At 42.3% G+C, this 20,627-nt stretch overlaps 1 protein-coding gene across 8 annotated transcripts in view; it reads right to left on the bottom strand.

The window, feature by feature from the left end:
• Nucleotides 1-2,633: 2,633 nt before the first annotated feature.
• Nucleotides 2,634-20,627, bottom strand: part of LOC125462258 (protein ELFN1-like) — a 349,382-nt gene continuing 331,388 nt past the window's right edge. For all 8 annotated transcript variants that reach the window (XM_059653948.1, XM_059653947.1, XM_059653946.1 and 5 more), the window contains one exon: nucleotides 2,634-5,841. In XM_059653948.1, coding sequence (XP_059509931.1) covers nucleotides 3,217-5,589 — 2,373 coding nt within the window. In that variant the 5' untranslated portion in view covers nucleotides 5,590-5,841 and the 3' untranslated portion in view covers nucleotides 2,634-3,216. The remainder of the gene's footprint in view (nucleotides 5,842-20,627) is intronic.

The following is a 20,627-nucleotide window of genomic DNA, read 5'->3' as shown; positions in this document are numbered from 1 at the left end:
AGGTATGATTATATCAGCTCAGGGTCTTCTCACCACAGGATCGTGAAACAGGAAAACAGTGGAAACTTAAAAGTGCTATAAAGCAAAGAAATGACTCATTTTGAAAGTTGTGGAAGACAATAGTGTTCCCATATGTTATGGCAACTGCTGGTAGGCACAAATACATGAATGTGACTGCATTGCCATACCATGAGTCTTAATTTTGTTGTTATAGGCAAAATGGAGAGGAAGAACAACAATGGAGAAGCAATTAGAAATGTTGGAATGTTGGGGGACCAAAAATAGGAAAAAGTAATCAGCCATGGCTATTTGGGCAACTGTGAACACCTGGTTATAAATCTGTGGCGGATTTGTAAAATTTAGAAAAGAAGCTCTTTTGGCTCATCATGGCCGAAAGGTTTTATCTGGTCTGGTTTAAACAGCTTTGTCTGATTCAGGAACATAGGAGCAACAGTATGCCTTTGCCACAGATACGTCTTTTCAAGTAATCTATTAACATCTCTTTGCAATTTTAAGTTTCTGCTTGCACTGGTTGTCATACAAAATGCATCTGCATGCCATCAGCAAATTTGAAGATGTGGCTTCCTATTCCATTATGTATGTCCTTATTAAATACAATGAATAATTGTGGCCCCAACACAGATTATTCTAGGGCACCACATCCTAACAATTAGTGTACTTGCACATTGTCCCTACATTCTGTCTCCCAATACAAGGACAAATCAATAATATGTCTTCAATTCTATGAGGTTTAACTTTAATTGACTCATAGGGAGATCTTTTATCAGATGCCTTTTTGAAGCCCATATAAATAGTATTGATAGATTTGTGAGAGATAATGGGAACTGCGGATGCTGGAGAATTCCAAGATAATAAAATGTGAGACTGGATGAACACAGCAAGCCAAGCAGCATCTCAGGAGCACAAAAGCTGACGTTTCGGGCCTAGACCCTTCATCAGAGAGGCTCTGATGAAGGGTCTAGGCCCGAAACGTCAGCTTTTGTGCTCCTGAGATGCTGCTTGGCCTGCTGTGTTCATCCAGCCTCACATTGATAGATTTGTGCTTGTTAACGTTCCTGGTCACCTGTCCATAAAAATCAATTGTTTCATCAGATGTGTTCTTGCTTTTACGAGTTCATGGCGGCTATATCTGATCTGCTGAAAATGTTCAAGGTGTTCACTCTAAGCCTAAGTATAGACTCCAGTAATTTCACAACACTGATGTTCGCATCTGTTGTATATGTTACAGGTTTCCCTCATATCTTTCTGAAATAACATACACAGTTTTCCAGACTAAAGGAAAATAGTTCCTGAACCAAGAGAACTTTGGAAAATTATTAGGTTGACTGCAATGTTCTAACTTTCTTCGAACATCTGGGGTAGAATCCTTCCTGGTCCTGAGAATGTGACACTCTTCACCATTGTTATTTTCTTCATTCTGTTATTTTGCTTACGTTAATGTTGGCGAGTCATTGCCTTGATTCATTATTAGCTGACCATTTTCTCTACACAAAATTTCGATTTTAATGATTTAGCATGTCTTCCATTTCCTTATTTTCATCCAAGTCAGAATTATCAAGTATTTTCGAGTGGATCCACATTGCTACTGACCACCTGCTTTTTTATACAATTTTTTTAATGCTGATTTTCATATCCTTTGTAGATTCCTTCTCATACTTTCTTTTTATAACTTCTACCAACTGTTTTCCCAGGCTTAGCTGTTCTCTGTATTTTTCAACATTTATTAACAATCCATACACATTTCCCATTGCTGTTAGCAAAAAGAAGTACTCCAGTTGCGGGTGTTAGCTATTTAAAATAAATACATTGGAAACGTCTTGCTTGCAAATTTCATCTTTCTTGGTGCAATGTGAATGGATTCTGTGTTACATAAGTGTCTGGCACTGAACTGGAATGGATTCAGTGTTATCTGATTTTAATTCATCTCTGTGTCTGTGATCATAGTGTTCAAAACTTTGAACAAATGAGTCATTAGTACTTAAATAATAACAGTGCTGCATTTTTTTGAACCACATGGTTGTTTCGTTTGTTTCAGTGAAAGGCTTGTCTGAGAGAGAAGGGCAAAAGGAAACTGTTGTAGACATTGATAGACTTAATGTCGCCTACTCTGATGTGATTGATGAGGCAGCCACGTAAATGCACGTCCAAGTAGTGGGTTTGGGAGATGACAACAAGACTGACTACTGCTGTAATATGCCCTAAAATCAAATTTCCTGAAGCAGTAATTGTCTAGGCCTGGACATGAAGAATTAACACTTGGGGTAGAGGGAAGTTCAACAAACCACACCTCAGTTATAGCCATTCTTCAAAATATGCCATTGGCTGTAAAATATTTTTATAGCACCCCATGTCTGGGAAAGACACTACAGAAATACAAGTGTTGTTTTCCTTTATTTAATTATTTTTATTTCATATTTAGTTCCTCTCTAACTTCCTCTGTTTCTTTGCATTTGTACTTTCTAGCGCTTTCTCTCTGTCTCTTTTGCTTTCTTTCCTTTGCTCCATTTGCAGTTGAAAATTTCATTGTCGATGAGAAAACCCATTACTTGGACCAATGAGACAGAAAGAGAATGTGACAGAAGAAACCACTCAGTGCATTTCTTTCACCAGTCCAGTTTTATCCAATGATCAGGGCCAGTTGTCAGACATTCACTGGGAACCAAACAGACTATTCTGTAAAATCTGCAATTAAAACCTGATACAAACAGGCAAAAAAATCCAGAAACATCATTGCAAATATAGAAATTTATCTGTACAGAACTGCAGGGATAAAGGGGAAGATTTACTGGTAAATATTACTGTACAATGCAAGGTGTGAGCGGTGTGTGAGCTACAATTACACGGCACAGTCCAGTCACGGTGTACATTGTACAACGAACAATGCCCCATGTACACTACAGTGAGTCACAGTCACAGGACAGAGTCATGCGATAAATAATATCCAATATTCCAAGTCATTGGATTTCCTTTTTATTATATATCATATATATATGCATATATATATTATATATATGTATATATATATATATATATATATATATAGCGAGAGAGAAAAAGGGAAATCCTTTACACAAGTTTCAGAGTTCAGTTTCAAGAATTCTTAGTGCATTCAGTCCTTTTTAAGAAGTTAATATAATTAGGTAAAAACAGATATTTTAATTTTTTTGGTCCAATTTTGTCTTGATGAATGAGGAGTCAAGATTTGTGCTGGCTGGAAACTCCTTTCCAGTAATCTAGAATATCATGCAAGTCCTCATCTGTTGCAAATTGCACTTTCTTCCTCAGTGCATATCCTGCAGCGAGGTATTCATCCTTCCTGTGCCACTTCTCATGAGGTTTGTATCGCTCCCAGACCCCCTTAGAGGGTTTGCTGGAGTATTCTGGGCTGGAGGCATAGCTGACGCTGTGGTACTGGGGGGAGAACTGAGTGTAGGCCAAATTTCTCCTGGATCGAGATCTTGGGAGGGCTTCAAGGACACATGGGCTTGGACTCCTCATCTGCTTTCGCTCTCCATGTTGCAAGCCGGCATAGAGGTGCGAGTGATCACTATAGGGCTGTATTTGCGCTGTTTCTGATCTCACAATTCGACATGGGGTTCCGCTCAGGATGGCACTGCGTGTTGGAGAGGTCCTTTCAATGTATTTCGCCTCTGATTTGTACCTGGGGCCAGCATAAATCTCAGAATGCACTGATCGAGGGCTGCGCACGGAGCAGTTGGAAGAGATGCTGGGGCATTTGGTTGCTGCATCCATACTGCTGTGTCTCTTTAGTGGATGGTAACTTTCCCGGTAAATAGGGGACAGGAACCCTGACTTGCTCTGGGACTGTTCAGAAACCAAGAAGTCCTGGGGTTCCACTGAAGCCAAGGTCCTAGCATTGGGGCCTCTGAAGGAACTGGACTCTGTTTGCAGAGCATCAATACAATTATTGATGATCAGGTTCACTTGATCCACTTCTTTTGCTATGGTTGATATTTCAGCAGCAGAGTCCTGACTCTCTCCAAACATACTCTCGAGGATGTCTCTGTGATATTGATGTTCACCTGACCTCACATCCATATAGTTTCCTCGACTGAGCTTCGGACTTTCAATCACCTCCCGGAGATTGTACTCTTCCAGATCCCCCGCTGAAGGCAGGAAAGGCATCCTGGATGACATCATGTCGGAGGGTGGGACTGGCTTCTGTGCCATTTGGGTGATGGTGATGGTCTCCAACTCTGGGGCGTATTTCAGCTCTATGATTGTCTTCTTTGCATTTCCTGATTTCTTGTTCTTTACTTGTTCCTCTTTTTTTTTACGCAGACAGTAATAGATCACACCCAAGATTATGACTACCCCGAAGAGGCAACCGAGAATGGTCATGATGTAATGAGTGGTATTGGAAGTGGCAGGCAATGGTTTTGCTTTGGCCTTAGCCCTTGTAGAGAAGGTGACGCAAGTTTCATTGTATCTCAGTGAATTTTGAATGGAAGTCACACAATATGTGTAATTTGTATGGGGAATTAATTCTTCAATTTTAATTTCCTCCTTTTCTGTGGCTAGGTTCTTTATGTCTGTGTACATGCTGTTGTTATATTGTACCAGAATGTTTTCTTTCCTATTAGGGAGTGGAATATGGACCAGAAGAGTTGCTGTTGTGTAGGTGATCTCTTTTAATTTTATTATTGGCGTATTGTCGACATTCATGATGTGGGTCTGAAAGGATATTAATGGTGTAGACTCTTCACCTGATGGACAATCTTCAGCTTCACAGGGACTTTCTGGGACAGTAGTAGTTGAGGGCTTCTGTGTGAAGATAAACCTGGGATCAACAGTGTCAAGATCTTCATTACACATTGAAGCGAGTACACTCAAGGCATCCTTGGAACTGGCCTGGCCCTGGTTCAGTAAAAGATACCCTGCAAAATCTGAAGGAGATGTACATTGAGTTCTGTCATAACTCCTGGTGGTGTTGTTGAACTGTACTAGCCATTTCAGGAGGCCCAGCAGATCACAGGAGCAATAAAACGGATTGCCATAGAGTTCACAAGTGGTGAGTTTGCCGAGGCCCAGGAAGGTGGAACTTTCCAAGGTCTGCAACCGGTTCATGGACAGGTCAATGTTCATTACATTGGGACATTCCCAAAAGGAATTGGGGCTCACCACCTCAATAAGATTGGCCTGGAGATAGAGATATTCGAGCCTGCCCAGCCCCCGCAGGATTCCCTCAGTGATGTTCCGAAGTTTATTGAATCCCAGTTGCAAAACACGCAGGTTATACTGTGCGGAGAAGGCTCCATCCTCAATGTAAGAAATCTGATTCTTGGTCAGATTGAGTTCTGTCAGGTTACCAAACCTATTGAGCGAGGAATACTGGACACTTTTGATCTTGTTCTCATTCAGCCGGAGGTCCACTATGGTATTGTTGATGTGCTGAGGAATGGATTCGTATGGTGGTTGGTTTTGGCTACAAATGGCCAGCCACACAAATCCTTTCTCCCCTTCAATGAGCCAGCAGTCAGCATAAACTCCAGCAGCATTCATCAATGAGGCTAGTGAGACCCAGAGAATGAAACTGTGCAAAGCCATCCCCTTGTGCTCGAGGGGTTTGTGAGTGAAAAGCTTTCAACAGCACTCACCTGCTCAATAAATGATGCTGAATTGTTCTGTGGGTCTAAAATCAAAACTGTCCTTGAAACTCTAACTATTAAAGCGAGGTCCTGTAACGTGCTTGTCTGTATAATTCATGATATGTCCCTACTCCAGTTTTCTTTATGTTAGCTTCTCATTTGATTCCTTTGTACTTCCAGAACATTTCAATAGATGGTTTCATCTGCTTTTCTGGAAAATAAGAAAAGAGAAAAATGCAATGAAGATGATCTGAAATTGTTTTAAATCAGGTTACTTTCCCACTTTAGACACCTTGCTTAGAAAACCAATCCTTAACGAGGCTGCTCATGTCTCAACCCATTCTATTTTGTTACCATGAGCAATTGCTACTCCCTTTATTTTTCAATACTACCTGTCTGAATGTTGGGATAAAAGATTATTCTTAATGAGTGAGTTTGATAGGGTTATTAAGCAGAAGCTGTTTCTAATGGCATAACACTCAGTGACCAGAGGATATAGATGTTCAGAACAGACCAGACCAGATCACCCGCCACAGTATACTGTGGAGATAGCCTAGACCCTAACTCCTTTTTTTTTGAAAAGGCAAGTAAAAGGTGCTATATTCCAGATGTGATTCGAGTGGTCCAACACCAAGCTTTAATCAAAACACACGTTATTCTTACAACACAGTTAAAATACAACAGAAATAAGAATTAGCAAAATTTTACTGTACTGAGACACATAACAAGGTAATGTATTGTTTAATCACTAATGACAACTGTTCCAATATAGGCAGCATCCCATAAACTCATCCTTGGGAAAGGCAATTCAGCAAAACAACTATTATATTCATGTTAACAGGGTGTGGGGCTGGATGAGCGCTGCGGGCCGGGCAGCGTCTCAGGAGCACGGGGGCTGATGTTTCGTGCCTAGACCCTTCATCAGAGAGGGGGATGGGGAGATTGTTCTGGAATAAGTAGGGAGAGATGGGGAGGCAGACTGAAGATGGAGAGAAAAGAAGATAGGTGGAGAGGAGAGTATAGGTTGGGAGGTAGGGAGGGGATAGGTCAGTCTAGGGAAGGCGGACAGGTCAAGGAGGCGGGATGAGGTAGTACGTAGGAAATGGAGGTGCGGCTTGAGGTGGGAGGAAGGGATCGGTGAGAGGAAGGACAGGTTAGGGAGTTGGGGATGGGCTGGGCTGGTTTTGGGATGCAGTGGCGGGAGAGAACAAGCTGGGCTGTTTTGTGATGCAGTGGGGGGAGGGGAAGACCTGGGCTGGTTTTGGGATGCAGTGGGGGAAGGGGAGATTTTGAAGCTAGTGAAGAAGGGGAGTAGAGACAACCCTGGTAATTATAGACCAGTGAGCCTTACCTCAGTTGTTGTTAAAGTGTTGGAAAAGGTTATAAGGGATAGGATTTATAATCATCTAGAAAAGAATATATTGATTAGGGATAGTCAGCACGGTTTTGTGAAGGGAAGGTCATGCCTCACAAACCTTATTGAGTTCTTTGAGAAGGTGACCAAACAGGTAGATGAGAGTGAACCGGTTGATGTGGTGTATATGGATTTCCGCAAGGCGTTCGATTAGGTTCCCCGCAGTAGGCTATTGTACAAAATGTGGAGGAATGGAATTGTGGGAGATATAGCAGTTTGGATCGGAAATTGGCTTGCTGAAAGAAGACAGAGGGTGGTAGTTGATGGGAAATGTTCATCCTGGAGACTAGTTACTAGTGGTGTACCGCAAGGGTCGGTGTTGGGTCCACTGCTATTTGTCATTTTTATAAATGACATGGATGAGGGCGGAGAAGGATGGGTTAGTAAATTTGCAGATGACACTAAGGTTGGTGGAGTTGTGGATAGTGACGAAGGATGCTGTAGGTTGCAGAGAGACATAGATAAGCTGCAGCGCTGGGCTGAGAGGTGGCAAATGGAGTTTAATGCGGACAAGTGTGAGGTGATGCACTTTGGTAGGAGTAACCGGAAGGCAAAGTACTGGGCTAATGGTAAGATTCTTGGTAGTGTAGATGAGTAGAGAGATCTCAGTGTCCATGTACACAGATCCTTGAAAGTTGCCACCCAGGTTGACAGGGCTGTTAAGAAGGCATACGTGTTTTAGCTTTTATTAATAGAGGGATCGAGTTCCGGAACCAAGAGGTTATGGTGAAGCTGTACAAAACTCTGGTGTGGCCGCACTTGGAGTATTGTGTACAGTTCTGGTCACCGCATAATAAGAAGGATGTGGAAGCTTTGGAAAGGGTGCAGAGGAGATTTACGAGGATGTTGCCTGGTATGGAAGGAAGGTCTTTCAAGGAAAGGCTGAGGGACTTGAGGCTGTTTTCATTAGAGAGAAGAAGGTTGAGAGGTGACTTAATTGAGACATAAAATAATCAGAGGGTTAGATAGGGTGGACAGGGAGAGCCTTTTTCCCAGGATGATGACGGCGAGCACGAGGGGGCATAGCTTTAAATTGAGGGGTGAAAGATATAGGATAGATGTCAGAGGTAGTTTCTTTAGTCAGAGAGTAGTAAGGGAATGGAACGCTTTGCCTGCAACGGTAGTAGATTCGGCAACTTTAGGTACATTTAAGTCGTCATTGGATAAGCATATGGATGTACATGGAATAGTGTAGGTTCGATGGGCTCCAGATCGGTATGACAGGTCGGCACAACATCGAGGGCCGAAGGGCCTGTACTGTGCTGTTATGTTCTATGTTCTATGTTCTATGTAAGGTAATGGGCAAAATAGGCCCTGGAGATTGATAGGGATTTTCTTTTTATGCAGCAAATTGTTATGATCTATAATTACACTGTTTGAGTGGGTGGTTGAATCAGATTCAACAACTTTCAAAAGGAAACTTGATGAATTAAAAAGATTATGGGGAAAGAGGCGTGGAATTGGGCTAATTGGAGAGCTGTCTCAAACACCCTGGTACTCTATGGACCAAATGGTTCTCTCAGATCAGCTTGGAATCAGCTTTAAAGTCTAGGCCAAGTAAGAGTGATGATGGCTCCTTTCTCTGATGGGGCACTGGAACTGTTAAGCCTTGTGTGCTGTTGTTCTTTGCAAAGTGTGAAATTGCTCCCATTATTATCTGTCATAAAATGTCCAGCCATGAGTTCTTCATCATTGAGTCACATTTGATGGATACATACTACGCAGATGGGATCAGTGAAGGCTGCAGGCTGACAAGTCAGAGAATCAACAGTAAAGAAGGTATTTGGCCACAGCTCTTTGAAAGAGCTGTCCAATTAGTCTCACTCTCTTGCCCCTTTTCCCTAAAACTTCTTTAAGAATAAATCCTTTGCAAGGGAACTAATGGATCTGCTTCCCTTACCCTTTCAGCAGAAAACAGTTTGCTGCACATAAAATAAAACGCTTATCTTCCTCTTGGCTCTTACCTTACATTTCAATTTCCTTGTTAACAACCAATCCACTTTATATAACAATATATGGACTGTCCAGTTGCAGGCAACAGGTATCTGAGTCTCAGTTTAATCGCCGATTTAATTCCCAGCTTTTTATGACTGTGCGCTGTGTACAGCTGTGACAGGGCCCCTTGAATTACTCAGTGAAAATATCACAGGCCAAGTTGCACTGCTGAAATTATAATCCCGCACAAATTACCACTGGAAGACGGGAGGTTGGGCAAAAATCACTTACCCACTCCACTGTTTATGGGCTAGTTGGTGTCTACAGAATGACAAAGCTTTGAAAGGATTTTTAAAACTGGATAAATATTTTAAATTTGCAGCACTGCTGGACCTAGAGCCAACAGAAGTCAGCAAGCACAGATTGATAGGAAAATGGGACTTGACGTGAGTTGATATTTTTGGAGAAGTTTAAGTTTATGTGGGGTTAACCTTGACAGAGTTAAAATAGTGAAATGTAGAGTTAACAAAGGAATGGATGAATGGTTCAGTAGCAGATAAACTGAGGCAAAACTGAAAATGGGAGATATTAGGTATGGGAAAGTACACAGTATAGGAAAAGTTCCTGCATGTCATCTTCATTCGGATGCAGTAAAGCTCAGGTTGATGGCTATTATAGAAGCTTTGAGCTACAGAGACTGTTATATTGATCTGCTCTTTAACATTTCCATATAACTAAATTAACTTGATGCCATCTCTCAGAAACATTTCAAAGCGTTTCAAATATAGTGAATCACATGATACCATGACCACTCAGGTTAACAGATTTAGCATTTCATTGAATAGAGGCACCAGCTCCAACAGCGCAGGACTCTCAGTTAAGTGCTGAACTGACTGTATGGATCATACGCTCAATTTACAGAGAGAGATTTGGAACTTTACAGAATTTAAGGGGGAGAAATTGGTTCAGTAATTCTCGGTAAGAAGAAGGGAGGAAATCATTTGTTAGGAATGTTGCTGCTGATGGATAATGCATATGGGGATTTGAGTAGAGGCAAGACTTACTGTCAATATTAAGTAGATTGCTGCCATTCCAAGTCCAATATAAAGAATAGACACTCATGTAAAATATTACAGGTTTGCATTGTATTTATAGGTTATCACCAGCTTGTAGGTGAGCACGTTAGGAGCAAGGAAAATAATGCGTGTTCAGACTTCAACATGTTTGTAAAATGCTGGGTAAATATGATGATTGTAATTATTTTATATAAATACAGCCATGCCTTTGGTTTAATTTGCAGTCACTGGTGCACCCATGCAACATACCATTGCAATGTGCAAATGAAGAATATAATGAGATGTACCACTGAACCAGTTATAATTCCCTGGTTGGTGTAGACCCTGAGAGATGCACTGTTTTCCCCATGAGGTTCTACTCTTTACAAGCATCGTCTGTGTTTGAGAAGGAACAATTGGTTTCCGGTATCTGGTTCTGCAGGGATATATCCTGTCAATTTTTAAAATTTTGATATGGTAAGAAATGCAGATTAAGTATTCACTGCCCAGTACAGGCCACCCCTGAAATTGAAGTGTGAGGCTGGATGAACACAGCAGGCCAAGCAGCATCTCAGGAGAACAAAAGCTGACGTTTCGGGCCTAGACCCTTCATCAGAGAGGGGGATGGGGAGAGGGAACTGGAATAAATAGGGAGAGAGGGGGAGGCGGACCGAAGATGGAGAGTAAAGAAGATAGGTGGAGAGAGTATAGGTGGGGAGGTAGGGAGGGGATAGGTCAGTCCAGGGAAGACGGACAGGTCAAGGAGGTGGGATGAGGTTAGTAGGTAGATGGGGGTGCGGCTTGGGGTGGGAGGAAGGGATGGGTGAGAGGAAGAACCGGTTAGGGAGGCAGAGACAGGTTGGACTGGTTTTGGGATGCAGTGGGTGGGGGGGAAGAGCTGGGCTGGTTGTGTGGTGCAGTGGGGGGAGGGGACGAACTGGGCTGGTTTAGGGATGCAGCAGGGGAAGGGGAGATTTTGAAACTGGTGAAGTCCACATTGATACCATTAGGCTGCAGGGTTCCCAGGCGGAATATGAGTTGCTGTTCCTGCAACCTTCGGGTGGCATCATTGTGGCAGTGCAGGAGGCCCATGATGGACATGTCATCTAGAGAATGGGAGGGGGAGTGGAAATGGTTTGCGACTGGGAGGTGCAGTTGTTTGTTGCGAACTGAGCGGAGGTGTTCTGCAAAGCGGTCTCCAAGCCTCCGCTTGGTTTCTCCAATGTAGAGGAAGCCACACCGGGTACAGTGGATGCAGTATACCACATTGGCAGATGTGCAGGTGAACCTCTGCTTAATGTGGAATGTCATCTTGGGGCCTGGGATAGGGGTGAGGGAGGAGGTGTGGGGGCAAGTGTAGCATTTCCTGCGGTTGCGGGGGAAGGTGCGGGGTGTGGTGGGGTTGGAGGGCAGTGTGGAGCGAACAAGGGAGTCACGGAGAGAGTGGTCTCTCCGGAAAGCAGACAGGGGTGGGGATGGAAAAATGTCTTGGGTGGTGGGGGTGGATTGTAAATGGCGAAAGTGTCGGAGGATGATGCGTTGTATCCGGAGGTTGGTAGGGTGGTGTGTGAGAACGAGGGGGTTCCTCTTAGGGCAGTTGTGGCGGGGGCGGGGTGTGAGGGATGTGTTGCGGGAAATACGGGAGACGCAGTCAAGACCCGGTGCGGCTTCCTCTACATTGGGGAAACCAAGCGGAGGCTTGGAGACCGCTTTGCAGAACACCTCCGCTCAGTTCGCAACAAACAACTGCACCTCCCAGTCGCAAACCATTTCCACTCCCCCTCCCATTCTCTAGATGACATGTCCATCATGGGCCTCCTGCACTGCCACAATGATGCCGCCCAAAGGTTGCAGGAACAGCAACTCATATTCTGCCTGGGAACCCTGCAGCCTAATGGTATCAATGTGGACTTCACCAGTTTCAAAATCTCCCCTTCCCCTGCTGCATCCCTAAACCAGCCCAGTTCGTCCCCTCCCCCCACTGCACCACACAACCAGCCCAGCTCTTCCCCCCCACCCACTGCATCCCAAAACCAGTCCAACCTGTCTCTGCCTCCCTAACCGGTTCTTCCTCTCACCCATCCCTTCCTCCCACCCCAAGCCGCACCCCCATCTACCTACTAACCTCATCCCACCTCCTTGACCTGTCCGTCTTCCCTGGACTGACCTATCCCCTCCCTACCTCCCCACCTACACTCTCTCCACCTATCTTCTTTACTCTCCATCTTCAGTCTGCCTCCCCCTCTCTCCCTATTTATTCCAGTTCCCTCTCCCCATCCCCCTCTCTGATGAAGGGTCTAGGCCCGAAACGTCAGCTTTTGTTCTCCTGAGATGCTGCTTGGCCTGCTGTGTTCATCCAGCCTCACATTTTATTATCTTGGAATTCTCCAGCATCTGCAGTTCCCATTATCCCTGAAATTGAAGTGATAAGTTAACTCAGAAAGGTTTGCAGTAGTATCTGGCTTGTGAGGAAGAAAATAAAAATAGGCTTTTATATTCATGTCTTGGAACTCCCCAAAACTCTTTACACATAGCGAAACGACTGTTGCAGTGGGTGCAACATAGCAGCCACTTCACACATGGTAAAGTCCCACAGATAACAATGAGGTTATTAACCAGGTCATTTGCTTTAGTGATGAGCATTCGTCAGTGCCTTGAGGAGAAATCCTTTGCTTTCCTTTAACCAGCTTCGCAGTTCCTTTCAAATGCACATGAGGGGGTAACAGGGCTAAAGGTGGTGGTGTCTCTGGAGCAGAAATTCACTGGATTTATCACCTTGGGTATATGGGGTAGTATCCAGAGTGGAGCTTGCCCTATGTTTTTCTGAAAGGTTAGTGAATGACTCATTGAGACAAGGCAGACACAAGACAAAGGAAAAGAAAGGAGTGTAACAGTTTTGCAGTAAGCTGAGTTGCAGGAAGAGATCAAGCATTGTGCCCTTGCTGCTTCAGAATAGGGATTTAGGGAGGATATAAAGCATAAAATTTGGAGTTTAGTTGAATAAAAATGAAGAAAAGACATGAAATTATGTTGAGAATCACTATTACCTTATAAAACAAAGGAGAGAGAAAGGGGCCGGTTAAAAAGCAGACAATGATTTTGTACCCTGGTCAAAATCATATGTACAAAAAGCAACCATTACTTTCATTGGTTGGAAGGTCAATAATCAGTAGACACAGATTTAAAACAATTGTTAAAAGAATCAGAAAAGGAATGAAAAGAAAGATTTGCATTCGCATGGTTATGAACTGGAATGTACTGTTGGGGATGGCATCAGCAGTTTAAACCATACCTTTCAAAAAGGAACAGGGTGAGTACTAGGACGGAAACGAATTGCAGTGCTATCAGGAAAGAATAGGCTGGGCAGATTAGCCTCCTTCTTATTTGTATGCTTCTATAAATGAGTTTTCTTTATAAAATGTGTCTGCACAATCAATGTCCAAGGAGAGATGTAGAGCATAGAACATAGAACAGCACAGCACAGTACAGACCCTTCGGCCCATGATGTTGTGCCGAACTTTTACTCTAATCCTAAGGTCTATCTAACCCCCACCCCTGTCTTACACTATCATCCATATGCCTATCTAATAGCCGCTTAAATGCACCTAATGAGGCCGACTCCACTACCCTCTCAGGCAATCCTGTCCCTGTCCCAACCAATCTCTGAGCAAGATATGTAAGAGATATGGAAAGATGATCATTTCTATGAACTCTAGAAAAGCCCAAATGGAGGTTTCTCTGAGACTTTCAAGATTTTAAAAACATTCATCAGCTGGTTATTAAATGCAAAATGACCAGAATTTATTTATGTCTAAGAATGCCAAGGATGATTTATACATTATATGATCTCGGCCAGGGTTTATTTAAAAGGATTACATCATGATTTCATAAAAATTGTGTTCTCACAAGAGTATAGGCAGCCTTAATGGAAACCAATGAAACTAGAGGCATGAGGAACAAGACCAGATTGTCCATTCATGAGGCATGAAACATTGATGCAATATCTGTGATGATGGAGTTTCGAGTGAGCACGTCAACTCAAACACAGCTGTGCGTTGTACGTTTAATCTCCACGACATTTTTTTATTCGTTGGCAGGATGAGGGCCCTGCAAGCCAGGCCAACATTTATTACACATCCTTAAGAGTTAACCACATTGCTGTGGGTTTGGAGTCACGTGTAGGCCAGACCTGGTAAGGATGGCAGTTTCCTTCCCTGAAAGACATTAGTGAGCCAGTTGGGTTTTTTTCTGACATTAGGCTCTTTGTTCCAGATTTTTAATCAAATCAAATTCTACTATCTCACAGGGCAGGATTCAAACCCAGGTCTGCAGAAGATTACCTGGATTTCTGGATTAACAGTCCAGCAATAAGACCACTAGGCCATCAACTATTCATGTGTCACACCTATTCACTATGTTATTCACACTGCTCTACAAGGTCCTGGTTTGGATACTTCCATGCAGTGCATGTGTGCGAATATGTACACATCTGCATATATGGGCGCAAATGCTTTTTAACGTTTGGGACTAAGCATCTTATCTCATTTTTATAAACATTAATTCATAGTGTCTTTCTATTTCAAAAATGGTCTAATACAATAATAATCTGCTCCCATCATCACCACCTACACCCTGACACCCCACTCTGTTTTCAGGCCATTATCTTGTCAATAATCATTGGCAAAGTTAAATGGGTAATTTTATCTCAGCAAGAAAATGAGTGTGATGATCACAGGATTGTCAAATCATCCTTTGTTATCTCAGAAGCCCTCTGAAACCAAAATCATATCAAAGAAGCAAAATCACAGAAACAAAAAATGTCAGGAACACAAGTAGGCCATTCACCCCCTTGAGTCTGGTATACCATTCATTATGATAATGGATGATCATCGAGCTCAATACCCTAATTCCCACACTCCACAATATCCCTTGATCTTCTGAGCCAGAAGAGCTCCTTTTTCTTGAGAACATGATGTATTGCTGCACTAATGAATTCCACAACTCCTCATTCTCTGGATGAAGAAATTTCTGCTCATCTCAGCCGTGAAGGGTTTACCTTTATCCTTTAAATATGGCCTCTGGTTAAAAAAAAGAGTCAGGAACATCCTTCCTGAGTTGGTTTCTACGAGATCACAACTCTCCCCACCCACCCCTCCCCCCCCCCCCGCCACCCCATCAACTTCTAAACTCCAGTGAATACAATCCTAACCTATTCAAACTCTCCTCATATGTCAGTCCCTCCATTCTAGGAATCAATTTGAAAACTTCATTGCACTCCCTCTATCACAAGAACATCCTTCCTCAGATAAGGAGACCAAACTGCGCACAATATTCCAGGTGTGCCCATGCCAAGGCCCTATGTATAATTATAGCAAGACACCCTTGTTCCTCTATTTGACTCCTCTTGCTATGAAGGTCAACATACAGTTCACCTTCTTTACTGACTGCTGCACATGCCTGCTTCTTTTTCAACGCATGGTGCACCAGAGCACCCAGATTTCATTGTACATTCCTTTCTCTCAATTTACAGCCCTTTAAATAATAACCTGCGTTCCTATTTTAGCTACCACAGTGAATAACCTCACATTTAGCCGCATTATACTGCATCTGCCATGCATTGGCCCAGTCACTCAACTGGTCCAAATCACTGCTACATCTCTACATCTTCGTCAAAGCTCACCCTTCCACCCAGCTTTGTGTCATCTGCAAATTTTAAGATATTACATTTAGCTCCCTTCCCTAAATGATAACATCTATTGTGAACAGCTGGGTTCCTAGTAATAATCCCTGCTGCACCACTAATCATTGCTATTCATTGCCTTTTATTTTGACTCTTTATTTCCTTTCTGCTCACCAATTTTCTATCCATCTCAATGCACTACCCCCAATCCCATGTGCTTTAATTTTACACATTAATTGCTTATGTGAGACTTCGTCAAAAACCTTCTGGAAGTCCCATCAATTTCTCCCATCTACTCTACTATTTATATTCTTTAAAGAGTTCCAGTAATTTATCAAGCATGCTGACTGTGTCTGAATCTACCGCTGTTTTCTAAGTGCTCTGCTTTAAATCCTTGATAATGGGCTTTAACATCTTTCCCACTACCAACATCAGACTCACCAATCTAGAATTCTTTCTTGCTTTTCTACCTCCCTTTTTAAATAGTTGGGGTTACATTAGCTACAGTCTAATTTGTAGGAACTGTTCTAGATTCTAATGAAACTTTGAAGATACCATCAAAATATATATTATTTCTAGGACCACTTATTAAATCTTAATCTTAAATATGAGATTTATACATTGGTGGATATTAATTACAGTACAAGTAGGCCAATGAGGTACATGCACAGATCAGTCATTAACAAGCTTAAGGTGTTGAATGGCCTGTCTTTGCTCAAAGCTAAGAAATAATGACACATGTTAATAGTTTTAAATGCTCACCCTTGTATTTGAATACTTCCATGTTATCAACTCTCTATTTCTGTTAGCTCTTCCAGGTTTCTAACCCTGCAAATCTCTGCAACTTTCCACTTCTAACCTTTTGTACTTTCTAAGTGTAATCACTGTACCATTGGCAGCAACGCCATGAGCTGCCAAAGCCCTAAATTCTGTTATCTTCACTTCAGCATTTCCACTCTCTACCTGGGTCTAATCCTTTAATGACAGTCCTTAAAGTGTCACTCTTTGGTCATGTTCCGATGAAACAAAATGGAACATTTTGCTAAAGACACTATATAAATGCTAATTGTTAGCTTTTTTCTTTATTATTGCATGGAATGGTAAGGTCAACATTAATTGGCCATCCCTAATTGCCCTTGAACTGAGTAACTTGTGAGGTCATTTCAGAGGGCACTTAAGAAGGGAGAGGTTTGGATTCTAGGAGGAGTGTGGAGACTGGCTGTCAGGTCTGGCAGCAGGGGAGTGGGTGTTTCAGGTCTGGCACTGGGAGAGTGGGTCGGCAGGTCCTAGAAGGGGAGTGGCCATGTGACCCCGAGGGGTGGGAAGTGAGATTTTGGGTCTGGGAGTGTGGAATGGGAGGAGACTTTTGTCTGGAAGTAGAGGGAAGTAGTGTTGGCTCAGGGATAAGGGTGTAAGGAGACTGGGAGATCTGGGGGTCATGGTCATTTACCCAAATGTTATATCTTTTATTTCCACTTTTCCTAGGTGACTATTAACTTAATTGTATCAGAACTCTCTGAATGCTCCAATTTAAATTTATACATTTACAGGGTTGCAGTCGAAGTGGAATTGCCCATTGGAATCTTCAATTCCCAGGCAAATCCCTCGGAGTCTGCTATGCCGGGAATTCTGCAGAGTGCCAATGCACAAGTCCCACCTACTCTGCAGAAACGACTATCAGGACACAGGAATATCAAAGTCATTTACGTGGCAAACATCTGAATGTCACTGAAAATTCACAATGCAGCTAAGTGGAGAACATCTAATCATTCATGTCACTGTACTGACATGTGCATTTTGGAAAGTCAGGAGACCTTAAGGAGTGAGGAATTGAGCCACTTGACACTGTCTATCCAGTCTTTATGTATTAAGCTGTTCAGCTCCTGTGATTGACAGAACTAAATTTCAGGAATCCTTAGCCTGATTTGAAACATGAGAGATTACACCAGTTTCTGGTTCTGATAATATCCCATGCACTGCATAGGTGAATTGGCACTTAAGTTGTTCATGCACTGTATTGCATCCTGAAGGTCTGCACAGAACACAAATGTAATGATCCTTTTCAAAAACCTGCTGCCAGTCAAATATTAATAAAATATTTTGGACAGTGAGCATGACTTGCTCTGTGTCATTTACTTTCATTTGTGAATTCACCTGGCTAAGAAGTTTTAGCCATTTTCTGTTTTCTAAAGGAATTGAAGAACAATATACAATGATTGGGGAATTAAGTATTGAACCTGGACCCCTACCTGTAGATGGCAGATATTAATTTATGAGATGCAATTCATAAAGAATTTAATTTGATCATAAAGATTGTCCAAATTTGTCAAGAGCAGATATACTGCCAGTTAAATATCACTCAAGGCATCATCATGGTTGTTTAAGATTTAAATGAATGTAAAGACAGCAGGGGAAAGGAGGGTCCACAGACAGAAAGCATCGTCTTAAAGCAGCATCAAAAAGAGTGGAAGAGAGGAGGACCAAGACGGTGTGGGAGCTAAAACACGTGGAGAGAGAACAACGTGGAAACAGAGCAGCATCTAATGGAGTGGGAGAGAATAAAGACCTGGAGACTGGGCAGTGCTTATGGGAGCTCTATTATCTAATCTGGTCCATGACTCCAGAGCTGGCCATCTGGGAAAAGTCAAACTGCAGCATCTCAGGATTATAGGTTGCTGCTTCGTTGGTATTTTTCTCTTTTATCTTTCAGATCTCAGCTAATTTTAGTAATTGTAATGTTTAATTACTAGTATGAAATAGTAAAGTACATTAGATTGGCAGATGAGTGTGTCCTATTTATCTTAAATAGGGAATTTCAATCAGGGAAAGTAGAGCATTTGTTGAAATAATAAGAATTTAAGCAAATGCAGGACCACAGGCATTAATTAAAACAATCAGTTAAAAAAATTAGTTAAACAATATACAGATGGCAGGGTAGATAATGTGTGGTGGTTGCAGAACACGAGTTCTGATGTAATCCAAGGCAACACATTTGCAGTGTCTATGATTTGAGAAAATTTGGCTCACTGTAATTGATCTGGAGGCTGAACAGCAAACACTGCAATAGATCAGGGAGGTGATGTTACCTTGCCACTTTGTCGCACCTCTTAGAATAGGCTTGGCCAATTTAGTTCATGGTCAGCAAAAGGATGATAGGCTGCAAATGAGGCAGGTATGGGGTTGAAGAAAGTTGAAGTGAAGGAAATTAAATCCTTGTAGTGAGGTAACAGTAAAGGAATTGACGATCTGAGTGTGGCAGGAAGGGACAGGGCTTACAAGTGTAAGAGTGTGTTTGCAGATAAGGGTAAGGGTTGTGAAAATAGTAAAAAGACAGAACTAAAGACACTCTTGTCCAAGTGCATACAGAACTTATAGCACGGTAAATGAATTGACGGGGCAAGTGGAAGTAAACAAGTATAATCTAATGCTATGAGCGACATGGCCACAGGATGACAATAGCTGCGAGCTGAATATTCAGGGGTATTCAACGTTTAGGATGAATGGACAAAAAGGAAAATGAAGTAGATGGTGTTGTAAATAAAGGAAGAGATCACCACATTAGTGAGAAAGGATTTTGTCGCAGGGAACACGACTGAGAATAATTTTACGTAGACTTGAAATGTCAACTTTCCTGCTCCTCTGATGCTGCCTGGCCTGCTGTGTTCCTCCAGCTCCACACTTTGTTTTCACTATGAGTTGATTTGTGTTGTAAATGGTGAGATTTATAAATTTCTATTCAATGTCACTTATAGTGAGATGGGGCTTCTGGTTTTTGAGTCAGTAAGCTGTGTGTTTGCTGTATGTCTGAACTTAAGAATTAACTTGTAAGTATGTTTGTAGTGATGGTGATTTCTTTGAAAACAGATTTTAAGATCTGGCTTTGGAATGAATGTGTTGATGTGCACCACTAATAAATAAGATAAATAATGGGGTCTCAAAGTTTTTTAGGGAATTCTAGGTCTTGGTATTTTTAAGCTTAAATGAAACTTTGTAACTTAAAGAGGGAGACTTTTGATATCAGTTTTACTTTGAGCTTTGGGCAAGGTGGCTGGCTCCTGAGAAGGAAAGGATATAGATTCAGAGGGATGATAGTGAACTAGGTTACTTTAGAATAAAGAGCTAATGTTAGTCCCATGCCAAAAATGTTAGAATAAAACCATGAAGAGCTTAATTAAAGCTGAGTACCTTTAAGCTCAGGCATATTACATTCCAGGCAGAAGCTACTTGCAGTTCCAAAGTTGAGGTCAAATCTATGAGCTGCTAAAGACAGGAACTGTGATATGAGTGTTTTACGAATGGTGTTTTGAGGTACTATACTGTAATGATTGGAACCAGGCTGACCTCATTGATTACGAAGTCTCTGATTGGGGATTTTAACTTGGGCAAACCAGATTGAAGCCTTTCTGGACCAAGCAAGACCAGATCACCGTATACGACATCATATTACTATGGGGAGCAAGAGTGATCGTTCCAATTATTGGTCAAGGACAATGGGACGTCATTTACCAGCAGGGAATTTGAATACTTCCTAAAGTCCAATGATATTCAGCACATAACGACAGATCCATACCATCCATTGTCTGATGGTCTAGCAGAAAGAGTGGTCCAAATGTTGAGGGTAGGCTTAAAGGAGCAGCCTACTGCATCAATTGAGACCAAACTGTCCTGGTTCCTGTTTGATGATAGGATCATCCTGCACACAATGACAGAGATAGCTCCAGCAGAGTTGCTGATGGGGAGAAGACTCCACACCAGGTTAAACCAGATATCCCCAGACCTGGCAGGCTAAGAGGAAATAGCAGCAGGAATGTCAAGGCTGACTACATGCTGCCTCTAAGTGAGAGTGAAAATTTAATTCAGGGGACAAAGCTAAGAGCTGGAACCATGGAAACGGCCCTGAATGAGTACAATGC

This window comes from Stegostoma tigrinum, chromosome 23 (assembly GCF_030684315.1).
Source record: "Stegostoma tigrinum isolate sSteTig4 chromosome 23, sSteTig4.hap1, whole genome shotgun sequence".
In the NCBI taxonomy this organism is placed as follows: domain Eukaryota; kingdom Metazoa; phylum Chordata; class Chondrichthyes; order Orectolobiformes; family Stegostomatidae; genus Stegostoma; species Stegostoma tigrinum.
Note: the sequence above shows the minus strand (reverse complement) of the source record. Positions and strands in the feature narration are given on the sequence as shown.